The sequence below is a fragment of the Glandiceps talaboti genome, chromosome 22 (assembly GCF_964340395.1).
Source record: "Glandiceps talaboti chromosome 22, keGlaTala1.1, whole genome shotgun sequence".
Taxonomy (NCBI): Eukaryota; Metazoa; Hemichordata; class Enteropneusta; family Spengelidae; genus Glandiceps; species Glandiceps talaboti.
Window position 1 is genome coordinate 1,313,227 of NC_135570.1, and position 16,928 is coordinate 1,330,154.

Sequence of the window (16,928 nt, forward strand, 5' to 3'; positions counted from 1 at the left end):
CCACCTATTTCATGTCTTGTTTTCCACTACCATTAATTAATAAAACAAATATTACATTAGTGGTGTAATATCATTCATTTATTTTGATATAATTTTCTCTTTGTAAAACAGAAAACGTTAGAAGGGGAAGGGTATCATGAAGACCATGTCTGAATCATTTATAAATCCATTTGGTAAGTCACAACTATTTTTGCTGTAGTGCTACATATATTACAATCTTTAAAAAAGGAAACACAATTCAGTTAATCTTTTTTCTTAACGGTTTTATTCATACAAAGCCGAATGATATTCTCACCTTTTTGTAGTAATGTGTACATTGCTTGGTGATCTCTTGATAAGATACTATATGTACATTTAAAGTCTTTCCTGGGTTCATAATATTCAGTAAGAGGAGAGTTTCTTTGATTGTACAATATATTATGCATCATGAATATACTCTCAAAGTTAAAATTTCAACATTACAACATTTCCAAGACTTACAGATCTATAAAACATTTAGCATATTTCATCATGTTGATGTCAAAAAAAGTATTTTCGTGAATCAGCTTGATGTGTCCTATATAATTCATAACTGCTTTCATACATAATTTTAGAAGTAATAAGATTCAGGCTAAGAATGATGCCGTCAACATGTATTGTAATGCTTCTCCTCGGCAAATAATAAAAAAAATCAGATAAATAAATTGAAACACGCGACCGACATTACAAGTGTTTATGTATATCTAGCTAGTCTAGCCTTTTTGATTTATTTTGCCATAATATGCGGAGATAATATTTTAGCATTTATACCCACAGACACTGACAATTAGTGAGAAAGTGTGAGTAATATCGGTAAATGTTGGTTAATAAGACATGAAGACTGTAGTTTTTGTTTACTGATGTCTATTACACCCACTACCAATGTATTTTTTCACAATGCTGTTGAGTTTTATTCACCTAGTGACTACGCTCGTCATAGTCTTAGTGCTAACATGTACTCCTTATGACGTCATAAAATCCCGTGGTCTAGGTGGGACCGGAAATACCCGAAAACTCTCGAAGTAAATCCGAAGGGAACTGACTGAAAAAAAGGTCATATTAAGGTGTTTGCAGACGCTTTTTAAACGTTTTAAAACCAGAATGCATTTCACAAACATGTCTAGCAAATTAGCGATAGTGAATGTGAGCATTTTGAATCACCTTTAAGTCAAAAACCGCTAGACCAATTGCCTTGGTATTCGGTGGTGATATTCCTTTTGGTGTCAAGTTGGGAAATATTCATCACAGCAAAATGATCACAGCACAATGTGTGGTTGTTTTTGGACAAATAGCTTGGAGTTTCATGTAGGAAAGGAAGTTTATTGTTTTATTAATGTTGAAACTTTTATGGGGCAATTTGCACCTATATATTATCCATTCGAGTTTATATAACATTTATTTACATAGATTTTCAATTCCTGCTTGCTTGCTTGAATCTGCTGCATTTAAACTCATGTCTGAATACGACATGGTGACATCTATGATATCAACTAAAAGATATTTACCTTACAATAAATTACTTCAGCATATATATATTTAATGAACATTCCGTCTGTTTCTCGAGGTTATAAATATTAGTAACATCTATAAAAGGGTAAGACGAAATCGTAGGAAGTTTATAAGCCAGGGGGAAAAATGTAGTTCTGTGTTCACTTGATTGAATCCCTCCGTTTGTTGACTGAAATACTAAATCATTTAATATGTTGTTAAAAAATATATGAGTCATTTTCTAAGAATTAGTCAGTTTGAAGAGTTCGAAACTATAATGTTTATCTACACTTCATTACTTGGGATGCAATGAGAAGGGATACATGGTGTTTTATAAGGCAAAACACATGATAAAATAGTCCAAGGAAGTAGGAAGTCACAAGTCAAGACACAAGAGGTTCATGCTTTTGTGATCTTAAGACGAGTGGTTCAGTTTGTCAAGATCTCTTAGTTCATGTAAAATTTTAATTGTATAATGAGATGGTCAGACTAATTTACTCCGTATGGGATGTTTTCTGACGTGGTTAGATTATATACAATTTTAATGTATGTTATTCATAATGTTGGTATGATATAAGATTGTGTCTAATAAGAAAGTGTGTGTGTGTGTGTGTGTGTATGTGATGTACTTTTATATAGACATGGTTATATCATAATGTATCATTAAATTAGTTGTTAAAATGCCTTTTTCTGAAGGAATAGAAATCTCTTATATTCCAGGGGTTTTATTTATACAGCGCCACCAACGACAGTAATTAAGCGTCTACAACCACAACGCGACTCATACTGGCTATACTATCTAATTATCATAATTATAAAACCAATACTCCTCCCCCAAAAAAAACAAACAAACAAACAAACCCAACACACCATTGATTTATAAAGAAAGGTATAAAAAGAAACAAGTCATTTTGAGGTAAAACAGTTCTGTTTGTGTTCCTGGTGTCATCTTTGAAATAAAGCAACTATGACTCCTCTACAGGAGCCGTATATCCACACTTCATTACTTGGGATGCAATGTGAAGGGATACATGGGGCTTCATCAGCATCATGAAATTGACTTGAAACAAATCAAACGAGGACAAAGATATTAAAATGTGATTTTTAAGAAAATTTACAAAGGAAGGAATGTCAGTGAAGGAATAGTGGACAAGGTCCTGGTGTCTGTTGTCTGCACTGAAGATTCACTTAAACCTCCTATACGAACGCCCTCGGCTCTTCATTTTAGATAAGGCGATTGATACACATACAAAGATATTAATCTATACTATAGGGTTTAAAGCATCTTAAATACATTCACAATATGATGAGTGGTGCTTACATGTAAAAGGAAAATAGTACGATTGTTACGATTTGTTGATGCTCAGATCTAACTTATGTGCAGTCGTCTATATCAATATGGAGAGATGATTAACTTTGAGATAGGTATCTATAACTAAACTGAATAAGAAAATAAATACTTTGAATACATCCTTCATTCATTCATTTATCATAATCTCAAACCCGCACTGGCTGTAACTTCAGTATTATTTTGTCTCGATCAGACAATATTATTGAAAATGGTTAAAATATCATTATTTAGACACTGTACATTTTACTTAGAGGTCGGTTGTATCCACAAGTACTACTGTAACGGTAACAGTTGGAATCATGATTGACTTTGGGTGCTGATTTTTTTTATGTTGACCACAAAATCAGTAATTTTTTGGATTGAATATATTTCACCTAAACATGTGTACTTCTACGCAAATATGTTTATCCACATGTGATCCAATACATCTCGTGATGAATATTATTACGAGTAAGAGATTTTATCTAACAAAACAGTCTTAAAAACCGTTCTGGTCGCAGCTTTGAAGTTTCAGTCATTGTGAACAATACAGGTTGAAAATCAGAAAATAATGGAAACGAGATAATTGTACAATGATATCAACTAAATGTGGCTGAACAGTAATAAAACACCGGTTGAATTACCGTATATCGACAAAGAAACCTGAACGAATGCGCGAACGAACGAACGAACGAATGAATGAATGAATGCATGCATGAATGGATGAATGAATGAACGAATGAACGAACGAACGAATGAATGAATGAATAAATGAATGAATGAATGAATGAATGAATGAAAAGATTGGCACACATTTCACAATATCAAATATTCACTTCAACACATCAATCATGATTTTCACTTGATATTTTAATTATCATTATAAACATCAAATTAACACAAAGTACATATTTATATTTGACATAAATATTACAATATGACGAATATAGCGATGTAAATAATCAACTTTAATAATAAAATTACAGTGTATACTCTATACTTCCTAGTTTAATATGTAATATCCATAATACTAGTTTAGCAGAATAAAGAAGCGTACATAACAGAAGAATTCAAATATTTATTATACTTTACACAAACAGGCCTGCATGCTGAGTCAAATATGAAATTTCTGATTTCTAGTAGTAAACATGAAGGTCAAGAGATGCAATTCATAAGGGAGTGAAATAAACCCAGATGAACTAATAAATGTGTGACATTTTTCCTTCGATGAAGATTGAATACAATACAAATTTTTTGGTAATTAACAATAATATGTATATATATATGTCAAAACGGTATTCAGGTAAAATATTCGAGTTATATGGATAATCTACTATACATATTAAGATGGCAGTTCTTTATTTATAACCGTGTCTAAAATTACAAATTTGTTCTTTTATTTTCCCCACATTATGCATTTGCATACATTATACAGAAACAGATATCCAGCAATTAATGTAATATATCATTTGAGTACTTTGTATAACAGTTAAATTTCAATAGATTGGAAACACAGAGAACTGACACAATAAAAATAATATATATATATAATCATTATAAATATTATGTACCAGAGAGTACTTGCAATGGTGCGCGCACATACTAGTGGTATTTTCACTGCAAAGCAATGCCGAAAACATTATTGCATACCTGCAAATGATATGACAATGAGGACGCGGTCGTTCGCTACTCACGAAATCGCATGATCACTGTATGGTTTTTAATGGAAATTTGTTGTTTCAGATAAACATATATAATAATAACAGAACCTCATGCCGCGTGAGTTCCAGTGTGGGTACTCAGGTGTATTTGCACTCGTGCTTGCAGTGTTTTCTGCTGCACTTTCACGAGCTAGAGAAAGTACGGACGCAGAGAACACTGCAAGCACTCATGCTAATACACCGATTACGTCACACCTGCCCTCACTTGCCATGGGGTTATGTCATATTGTTGTCTTTACAAATTTTATTGATACACATAAACCAATTATATCTTTCCCATCTATGCAAAGAACGGAACAAACATTTCATAGCGATATTCAATATATATATATTAATGTTAATGAAGGCGTCCCTCTGGAGACAACAGTGCTCAAAGCAATATATATATATATATATATATATATATATATATATATATATATATATATATATATATATATATATATATATATATATATATATATATCAGAGCATACTGATAATACTTAATATCAGAAATTAGGAGATCTTAAGTCAAACGTATCAACTTCAAATTACTATAAATCATATATATGTTTGCAAAACATAGATATGTTCCGTTTTTTTTGGCACTTACCACTATATCACTAAAATAAGTAATTGATTACTATAAATATTATAATATGAGTCTTACAACATACAATAGATATATACTGTAGAAATCGAATAAAATGGACCCTATCCCTCAAACGGAAAAAAGAGAAAAGGTACACATCAATATGTAATTAGCAAGTAAATATACTATTAGATCAAACGTGTCAAAGGCAGCTTGAGGTAGGTAGGTAGGAAGGTGAGAGGGTGGGTAGGTGGGTTGGTAGTTATATGTGATGTAGGCAGGTAGGTAGAATCAATGGTAGGTAGCAAGGTAGCCATTGCCGGACCTGGCTTCAATCGGTGTACATTTGTTAGTTTTAGATAGCCGTTGATGGTATTTAAAATACATTGTGACTTGTTCAGAGCCGTATTTACATAATCTTTTCTTGTGTTATAACGTGTATTTTCATGGCTGTTTCCATACCAGGATGGTGATGTTCTGTGGTGGTCTCAATTGAACCATTTCGTGATAACTTAGACGAATGTGTACTTCCACTAATGGTGCTTGGTCGCATTATCTTTCGTAAGGGCTTTCTCTTGACACACGGAAAGAATCGAAGAGCACGTCTGAATCCTCTTCGAAAACTGTAAATAAAAACCGTTGAAATGTTGAAAACTCACGGATAAAAGTACATTAATCCAAGGATATGTTTTCATGATGTTTTATATCCATTATTGGTGCGATCGAGTTCTTTAGTTTCAATTTATGATGTTTGTGTACAAATACTAGATATTTTTATCCCTTACCAGTAAGATCGGTCAGAAGCTTTAATTTATGATTTTATCACGTGTAAAACTGTTCAAATTGAGCCGTCAAATTGTACAGCCATACAACATAAGGCTACAATATTGAATAACCTTCCATATTGACTGAAGTCTACACTAACAAATACCAAATTGTATATCATCCTGATAAAATATTATAAATATGTGTAACTACTGAAAACATAGTAGTAATGACATGTCCTATATAGCGCACGTTGATTAGATTACAATGTAAACTTATGAAATAAATATCTAATTCTTCTGTCTTTAATGACTATATGATCGTTTCTATCAACACTACATTAAAATCGCGTGGTTCCGATTACATTCAATTATTTTAAAATAGGTGGGGTAGATAGATTTATTATTTTTATTCAATCGTGAAGTCTCGGGTGCGGAAACTGACAGCAACTTAAAAAGACAACATAAAACTGTTCTTCCAATCTGTATTGGCTGTACATCTGATGGGAAGAAACCAATAACACAGAGACCATATGGAAAACAACGGAAAACATAACTACCTGAACTAGACACTCACACATAAAAAAAACAACCAATAAAAAAATCTACCTATCCCACCTATTCGAAAATTGAAAGTAATCGGAACCACACAATTATTTTTATTAGGCCTTAGAACAGCCGAAACGTACATTGTCAGCATAATATGTCTTTCGTTTTGAAAAAAATCGTGCGTTGAAAATTCAACTTTACTAAGTCCTTTCTAATTGACCTAATTTAGTTTTTTTTATATCATGATTGTCCTTTGTGAGATAGCTATGTGTGTAAGGATGTTGCAAACTCCTATACACTAGTTTCGTCTGTATGAGTCTAGTTGTAATGACTCTATGTACTAAGATTACTTCAAACATTGTTATGAAGTGTACTTTTACCGAAACAACTAAGCCAGTCTCCTTAGAAACATAATAAGTAGTATATAAACTCAGACATTTATGTTTACGTTTCTAATAGACATAGCTATATGAAGACTGTCGGTAATGCAAACATTGGTGATTTATCATATGGTGTATTATAAAATTGTTCAAAATCATTAAAACGATAACAAAGTCTTGCCATAACAAATAGTGCATCTTAATTAGTCATTCTCCACTCATATATTGTCGTTGTCTGTAATTTGGTTGAAATGATTTATATAATCACTCAACATGTTTTGGCCTTTGACAAATTATGAATTGAACAAATAATATATGTTGAATGTGCAAATCAAGGGCTTCATTCGTCAAACGTAACGATCCATATAGGAAGTGTGTTGTATCTATACCCTAGCTAGCCTTCGTTGTTTAGTGGAAACTTGTCCAGGAATACATTCCATTATTGGTAACTAAGGACAAACGTTAATGATGATTTATTGTTAAATGAAGTAAAAGTTTAATTTCATCTTGTATATATCAATATTCTCTATAAATGTTTTTATAATAAGGTAATAAAAAAGTCAACGATTTCTGTAACATATGGTACTAAGAAGTATTTGTATTTGTGTCTTTTCACCAGGTCCATAAAGGAATGATGTATGAATTGCATTCTGGAACACTGTTTATTGGTTACTATGACATAAATGTTTCGTACTGTCTCTATTTCGCTCTTTTCCCCTTTTTAAGTCATACAAAGACACACACACAGATATATATATATATATATATATATATATATATATATATATATATATATATATATATATATATATATATATATATGCATGTATATGTGTGTGTATGTATGTATGTATGTATATCTATCTATCTGTCTGTCTGTGTCTGTCTGTGTGTGTCTGTCTGTCTGTCTGTCTGTGTCTGTCTGTCTGTCTGTCTGTCTGCCTGCCTGCCTGCCTGCCTGTCTGTCTGTCTGTCTGTCTGTCTGTCTGTCTGTCTGTCTATATATCCTGTTCAGCATCATACTTGTGACGTCTACTTTTATAATAACAGTTTTGATTAATAGGCTAGACAAATGTCAGCCTGTGCACGTACGCGGAAACAAACCTCAGTGTTCAAAATTCCATCCATGTCTATAATTGGCAATGTATGTACCTTTGAATAGTTCTCCTATGCATGAAGTATATTGTGTTTAGTTTGCCTCCTGGCTGTCAATCTACTCCAAGACTTTGTGTAATAAATAATTCATGAGATATTTGATTTTAAATTGCATTAGTAGTCCAGGACTATGTGAGGTGACGGGATTGATTGTATTGAACAAAGTGAGTTAAAAGACCAAACTGTATGGAATTCCATTCTGCTATGAAGTAAATTAAGAAAAGTTTACATGACATCCAGCTGTGAATCTAACTTAATGTTATATGTCTGTCGTAACTGCCACAACTAAACCATCGTAAAGTTGTAAGTGGACAAATCTTACTAATGCAGAGTAACATGTTCGTGTGCCTGTAGTAATTTAATTGGCAGGTTTTCATGGTTATAAATATATTTAAATGTTGTAAGTTCTTTTTAGCCGTCTCCATTCTTAAGATACGCTTGACTCAATCACGGTTGAAAACAGGTCTGTCATATTGTACCTACAAGTCACCTAATGGTTAAGCAGGCCATTGGTGGGCCTTCCTTTCGATCGGGTATTACATAATGTTATGTTAGGTATTAGATTATATATATGGAAATACAATCAGCCCCTTGCCTCTGGGCACATGTTCACTTCGGATCGTAAATTGGGTATTGGAATATGAGTTATTTCTTACCGATCATTCATCCAGCAATATATGAATGGGTTGTACATTGAATTGCTCATTGCCAGCCAGAATATCCCCATATAGACATGCGGCATGTGTTTCCATTGGTATAGATGTCTATGATGTCTTGCCAATAAGAGATAGATATGCAAAGGAAGCCAGCAGATGGCAAAAACCAACAGAACAAATATCATCATTTTCACCACCTGAAAAATGTAAAGCAGTAACAAGAGGTGAAAAGTATTAGTTTAACAAATTCAGAATTGTTTACGATTGAATACAGATAAACAATAAGTTAAATATTTTTGTAAGTATGTCCATATCCGTAATTGTATACTGCACAGTTTGTGTGTGTATGATGCTATACCCGACAATCATACAACACCGCTCCTCCTCTGATTTTCGTCTTCTTCCTTCGTTTTTCAAGGGTATCTACCAAGAACTTTAGTGTGCGATCATTCTATCACATCAGCCCTTCATCATGGACAAATCCTCATTAGGTCTTTAGAACTCAACCAATCCAAGTCCCTATCATCTAACATCCTTTCGTCGCCTTGTAAAGCTTATATATATATAATAGCCAAACTACTATGTAGGAGTGTCATTTAGCAATTTGTAAGATAACATGTCACCATGTATTACTTAATCCATGCAGTATGTAGTAGTACTTAGAGAAATCTAAGACCGGATGAAAACACTTAATTTTGTCAAATAGTAGGCAGAGCTGGTTGCCTATCAAAGCTGGCGAATGTATATTGACTGAATATCATAAAAATAGTATAATATATGGCTTCAATGATTTGGTATGTCCTTGTATATATCGTTTCATTTAAACAAATTCTTGTCTAGATATAAAGAAAAAATTACAATTTATTACTTGTCCATGTAAGTAGTATTTGCTGACTACGGTCAAAGTACATCACTGGAGAGTTTATGTGCCATCCAACTCACATGTATCTGATCTGTTCAGGCATCATTGAATTTGATAAAGTACTGTAACACCAGATAGGACTAACGTCAGCTAAAAGAATGCGAGTGTCAAATTAAAACTTTGCATAGTGACAGAGAAAGGGCATCTAAGCATTGAGTGGCTTCGTTAGCAGTATCTGAGTTCAAAGCGTATCGATGTGTTTGAAGTGGGTCTGTCGACCTATTACTACGACTAATCTCGCCACCCTGTCATCTTTCTGCTTTATTCCTTCAGTGATGCCATTACCAGCCCTGATTTAATTAACAAATTGGCCAAATCAGATTTAAACGTAACATGATGGTGATAGACGATCCAAGGTTTAGTTTGTGATTACGCATAAAGGGATCATTAATTCAATTCAGAGAGTATAGATTCTGCAATTCGATAGCAAAGAATGGAAGCGACACTTTGACATTGGCCTCTTTTTAGTTGAAGGGTGCATTGTCAACAGATCGATTTCCTACTAACATTGAACTATCCAGACAGATCAATCAATTGGTCTGGCAAGCGCTGTAATCTAATGAAAGGAAAACACTAGTGCTAGAGGGAGTAATCAATTAGTGGAAACTCTAAATTAGTGTCGTAGTTTTAAATAAACAAGTGTTAATCACTTGTTTGGAACCGCTGACATTGCCGTCGACGATGTATCCACTTTTTTGTCAAATGACAAGTTGAATAATACAACTGCTAACCTTGTTGTACTGTTATGAGAAGCGTCTACATAACATTTTCCTGTAGATTGTTTGAATTAAGATACAATTTGCTTTAGTCTATCTGTATTTCAATTATTCGACATACTTCAGAAATAGCAGAAAGTAAGAAATTCACAGTAACTTTAACGCTTCAGGTTTGATAGGTGTATAAAATACATGCATGAGATATTTATCATATTATATTTCAAACGTGGATAAGATTTAGGCACATCATACTGAGCATATTCATATATATGCATCACATCAATCCAAACTGGTGGAATCGTTCTTTTAATATTCACTACTGTACATATCAAACATGCGATATTACCGACCTTCAATACAACGTTTTAAAGTTTTTATTTTTTCCTTTCATAGTGGTGTGACGTAACAGCAATTCTGCCCATCCCTAATAGGGAACTTGCAAACCCGCCATGTTGAATGTTGCATCACGGGAAATGTAATAATAGATAGTAATAAATTAGCATTGTAAACAATATTGTTACATTGTTTATAACCAGGAATGATCAATTCATAGTCACCCTGATCTTTGTGGGAGGTTAATTTTATCAGTAGCTCCAGATTAGGTATTAAGATAAACACATATAATCCCATAGTCCTTTGCGTCTGAGCATGCTCACTTTGGATTGCAAGTTCCCTATTTGATGGCTTCAGTTACTTAGCGATGTGTCCTTAAAGATAAAGCCAAGTTTGACTAAAACAAATGTCAATGGATCCGGATTGTAGAGCATTATTGCAGTTTACTTTGTCAAACATGTACATTAATCATTATCTTGGAATGTATGATCACTAAAACTGATTTTGCATCTAACGAATCATTTTGACACTGTAGCTGCATTTAACAGGTGTTGTATTTGTTAGTTTAAAAACCAAGATATGATTTATTCGTGGGCAGTGTTTCACCTCTCACAGGTCTCCAGCTCTTCGTCGTTCCCTAATTTGTTTCTGAATGTAAGTGTGCTTTCTATTTCTCATGGTAGGCAATTCAACCAAGAAATATGAGGTTATTAAATATTTAACATTTAACTCTTTGTGCAGCTATTTCCTGACGTCTTTTTATTTCCCATCAAATTAGTCCCACCTTATATGTAACTGTATAAGGTAATGGGCACATAACGAACAGTTTGAATAATATGTATTGATATGATTATATTGTTTTAGGTCATAGGATATGGTATCGAAATGTTATTATGAATTTAAGGCTTTCACGAGTTTGTACTTTCTTACAGTCTGTATACCGATTGGTCTATTTGATTAGCTTGACTAAGGCCTCGCTTAGAACGTAAATGATTAACTCTCATCTCAGTGGAGACCTAGCAGGTATTAATGAGCAATTAAGACAAACAATTCAGTCTGCCCACTCAGATATTTAACGCGGAAATGAAGAACTAAAGGCTGTGATGATTTGGGCAGGATGATATGGCCTTTACACACACCAATGGTCACTCGATCGGATATAAAGATCATTAGATGCTGGACAATCAAGTATCTGTCTATGACAGTGTCATTAACAAGTAAATGAACTGTGAGAGACGGTTATCTCTGGGACCTGTAATTGCTATCGGTTGGACGTGACAAGAAATATGTCCCTTACAAAGAAGTTCACAAGTTAATAAACATTATATTGGATAACCTTTACAAAGATTTCTTGGACGTCGAACTTAAATTGATTCCTTGTCAAAGGTTACCATCTATCTCTTGGCAATAGTCCGTCAGCACGTAAGGTATCTATCAAACAGAGGAGACGATGATATACAAGGACGTAGTAAACATAAAAACCGTTTTACAAAAAAAACTTTGTCTTTATAACCATTTCAATTATTCTGATAATAAAACTCCCTGTTTATCCGCTTTAATGACAATGGTTCCAACGTCATTCAATTAGTTTATATGACCTTGAAAAGATTTCCAACTGATATTTATTTTTATGTCGCAGCCCATTACTTTATCTCTAGATATAAGTTTTGGTGAAGCACATAGATAATATATTCCACCATTTAACATGTTCATTAAAATAGAGATTACCATGATATACGTTGTAAATCATGCAGTATTATGAAACCAAGCGCCATCTTGATCGAAATCTTAATGAAAGCCAGAGTTGCTGTTTGTAAAAATACATGATTTATAAGCTCATGGTGTATAAAGTACAAGAATATCTTTGATTTAATTCCGTCTACGGATGATGACACAGGTAGATGTATATCTTTTATTGATCTGAATGGCGCCAAAAGATAACGAATTCTTGCATTCTTATACGGAAACGCAGTCCTACTTAATCCAACGCAAAAAGGATGAATCTAACGTCATTATATTGCCTTTTTCTTAGATAAGAGATGTAAACGATTCCTGAGGAATCAAAAGTGCTGATGCCAAACTATTAAAAACATCGATCAAGTGACTACTGAATTGTACATAAAATGTTCAGGCTGTAAGATTGGGACAATATCAATGAAAGATACATCGAATAGTTAGCATGTAACGATAACATGTATTCAATACTTGTCTTAGTACGTAGTGTTTGAAAACTCGATCGAAAAGTTTTGTATGCAGCAATAAGAATTCATATGCAAAGGTTCACAATTGCACACATGGTCAGTATGAGTCTATATCACACTGTCATTGGTTGCGATTTATCAAAGATAGAAATCATTCTTTTGAAATCAATACAAACTTATTAACATATATGATTTTCCCGATTTTTCTCTATTATTGATGATCGTTGTCATCAACACATACATTGATAAAAAATTACAACAAAAGCATCTACAACCCTTTTTCGTTGTACTATATTTATCGAAATTACCACTTATATATCATAATGCTAATGTAGCATAGATCTTACATCATCTTCTTTAGGTCGCGTTAATTATTTTGTCTGTCTGTCTGTCTGTCTGTCTGTCTGTCTGTCTGTCTGTCTGTCTGTCTGTCTGTCTGTCTGTCTGTATGTATGTATGTATGTATGTATGAATGTATGTATGCATGTATGTATGTATGTATGTATGTATGTATGTATGTATGTATGTATGTATGTATATATGTATGTATGTATGTGTAAACATTTTAAACTCAATGTGACACGTGATCATACAGGCAACGTTAAGTAATAGGTCTACAATACAGATAACGATCCAAAGCATTTAGCGATCGATCATTATGAAACCTATTTGTTTCCCATAACATTACACCAAACATGTACTTGAATATGATATGACATTAACAGAAACTACACATGACGATATAACAGATGCAATAAGCACGCCAAAATGCAGGTAGCCCCATATTGAGTGGCTTCCTAGAACAACGTTTTCAGTTTTGCCAGTACTTTTCATCTGATTAGTTGTACTAGATAACCACACTCTATCAAACCCCTGAACTGTGACGGCGAGTGACACCTACCTTTCGTCTTACCTTTCGCTTAGCTCTCAACTGTTCTCGATGACGGTGAGAGCATTCACCTGGGGTTTGACTTCCCCAAAGCTTAATACCAACGATAGTGTATGATACTGCCATGGCAACTAATGGAACAAAGTAGGTAATCACAAGTCGACCTACATGGTACCTGCAAAATTAGAAAGAAGAATAGGAATGTATTATAAAGCAAACTATACTTGCAACATAAACTTCTTTTGATATAGAATGAAATATTGTGGTCGGCCAATTTTCGGGGGGGGGGGAGGCGTAGCTAGTTGGATCTCTGCTTCATAAACCACTATTAGAAGACCAATACTTCTAAGGGTTATCGGTTATATACTGGGAGATACCATGGAATAAACATGATGTTTTATAGGATTACCTTCAAAACAATATGAAGTTAGCAAGTACCAGTACTTACATCAAAATGGTAGACCATTTATGCATTTAAAATTAGATATATCTACTTTACACACTATCATTGTTTAGTACATCCTTCAACATAATTCTTTTGTAAGAATTGATACAGTTTAATTACAGTTCATATTCCATGATAGCTTAGTTTGTAATAAAATGAATATATGTCAATATATAATGAGATTGTGAAAAAGTCATAATATACAATGATGTAGTAAAATGCTGTGCAATGAAGTGTGGTCTATATATGCATCACCAACAGAGTAGAAAAACACAATTTGTATGCTTGAAGCAAGACATTTGATCGAACCAATTCGACTTTCATGTGTTCAAATATAGTTAAGCTATCATTTTCGCTCATGAAAACAAACTAAAATATATCACGTAATATCATCACAGATTAACCAAAATAAAAACAATTAAGTTTACAGGTGTATATACTCATTTGAGTAAAGGTTAGGCACCATATACAGATATTTACTTTAATATATGTGTTATCGTTTATTTAGCTGAACAGAAGTTCTGTTCCAAATTTACCGTTGATTAAACAGGACATTTCTTATGTATCTTATCATCATATCTAGTAGCCACCCCCTCTAAAATAAAACATTGTTTGGTTCCGGTAACCGTAACCCAAACTGTTTTTTTTACTACCAACCCTAAACTTTTTTTTTAATTATCGACAAATCGGAAGAATTTGCATAGTCGCCCGAGAAAGAGTGAGATTTGACGACGTCATCGCCTCCTGTGATCAAAATAAAACAACATGGTGGAATACAGCTTACGATGTCGTCTGTATATATGTACAGAAAGGGATATCACATCGATTAGAAGTCTTTGTTGACCTCTGTAAATATGAACAGAACATTTGAACAGATTCTTGAGGAGAAAAGATATCCTACCTACACGCCCTATTTTTTACTTAAAATTAAAGTGGGCGTTAAAATCAAGATAAATGCCTAATGGTTAAGATATTTTTTCTTCTTCTACAGACTTTGTCCGATACCATGGTTGTCTCCATTGGATGTATTGTCTATCCCAATATACGTAAGAACGGTGGTTGGTGGTAAAACTCTATAACAGTTTACAAAGTCATCGCTATTGTGATTCAGGCATGCACATCCAGGTACGCAACCACTTATTTTTTTAAAAATCTAACACGGAGGTGTCTTCACTTAATCAGACAGGGACGGGATAAGCCGTAGTTTATTGAAGTGTCACTTTGCTGATCTAAATGAATTATAACATAGGTTATGGGTTTGGACATCACTAGATGTCACCCCTACAATGTGAATAATAACCCTACATACATTTCAATCGAGCAGGCTGTTCCAACCGAACAAGATACTTATTTTAACTCGTACTGGTGTGTTCTAAACCTTCGCTTTTGCCACTTTTGACCCAGTTAAAATGTAAATAAAAAGGTTTTGCTTCAAGATACTTCTACGCAATACCTACATTGCGTTCCGATCGCAATCTTACCAAACGATTAACACTGACGTTGGCATCTGTTCTTGGAAAAAGGTATTAGGGAAATAAAAAAAAACGTTATTAAGACTATTCTTGGAAAAAGGTATCAGGAAATAAAAACAAGGTAAAAGTCGTATATCATGATGTACACTCTTTACTTGTAAAGCTGACATTTAGTATACATCTCATAAAAGAATGGAGAAAACTATAACTGTTTATGACGTTCTTGTCACTTTTTATACTGATTCAAGCTCTCAGAACTACGTCATCTGCCACTATTCTTTGCCAAGATACAACCCCAAATAATGTAAGTGTGTACATCTTATGTCATATTTCTCATAATTATCATTGTGCTGGAAACAATATGTTGGTGGTTTACACTTGATATACGGAGTCTAGAGGTTGAGTAAACAAGCCAATGGCATTACAATGGATAAGACGGGTTATCGTAAGGGGATATCGCCTTAGCAAAAAGCTTATATAGACGCTAGTGTCGTGTCCTTGCCAAATGATATATACTAATTGATTGTAATGTCATTTCCTGACTAATCTAACCCATGACTTCCATGTGAAAAACACAGATTGATATATTTCTGTGTTGAACAGTAAACTTCCAAAAACACTAACTTGGCAGTAGTTTATATCACACCTCTCGGAACAAAACTAATACTTCTGAAAGTAAAGCAAAACATATCGAAGACGCTAATAACACAGATTCAAACATTTGAAATACTGAATTCCCCCCAAAGGTGATTTCCTCGCATTTTGCCTTGTGATCTAATTTCAATAAAATTATAGTGAGGCTTATGGGTGTGTATCTTGGTACATCATGATATATAGTTTGCCGTCTTATAAATGTGTATGTAGAAAAGGCAACAGAAATAGAGTGATGTAATTGACTTTCTACACCAAATATATGTCGTACATTTTACACTCGGAGATTTTACATAAATAAGTCGATAAAATTCAATGACGTGCCTCTCTTGGGTTAACAGTTGACACTAAAAGCCTGGTAAACAAGTAAAGTTTATTTTTTCATTCCTGATGTTCCTAGTCGTCTTTTTTATGAGAGCTGTTTTTAAGAGAAACCTTGCTGGAGATTACAAAATAGAACCCTAGTAACATTACTAGCACATGTAAACACCATTTTCTAGTATCGTAGTTAAAGATAGAGCAGGAAAATGAGCGACACGTGTAACGCTGCCGTTTTTGGCCTTATGAACGAGTATTTGGTATTCTATTTGAATTTGTAATATTTATAATAATTTTATCATGGCCTTCTACTTGAAATCACAATGTGAAACAATTTATGCCAAGT

At 33.6% G+C, this 16,928-nt stretch overlaps 1 protein-coding gene across 1 annotated transcript in view; it reads right to left on the reverse strand.

Moving 5' to 3' along the window:
- Positions 1-16,928, reverse strand: part of LOC144452384 (substance-P receptor-like) — a 47,227-nt gene that overhangs the window by 19,682 nt on the left and 10,617 nt on the right. The window contains exons 2-4 of the mRNA XM_078143475.1: positions 13,721-13,871; positions 8,636-8,832; positions 5,545-5,754 (exon numbers count right to left, since the gene is read on the reverse strand). Of these exons, the coding sequence (XP_077999601.1) occupies positions 5,545-5,754; positions 8,636-8,832; positions 13,721-13,871 (558 nt within the window). The remainder of the gene's footprint in view (positions 1-5,544; positions 5,755-8,635; positions 8,833-13,720; positions 13,872-16,928) is intronic.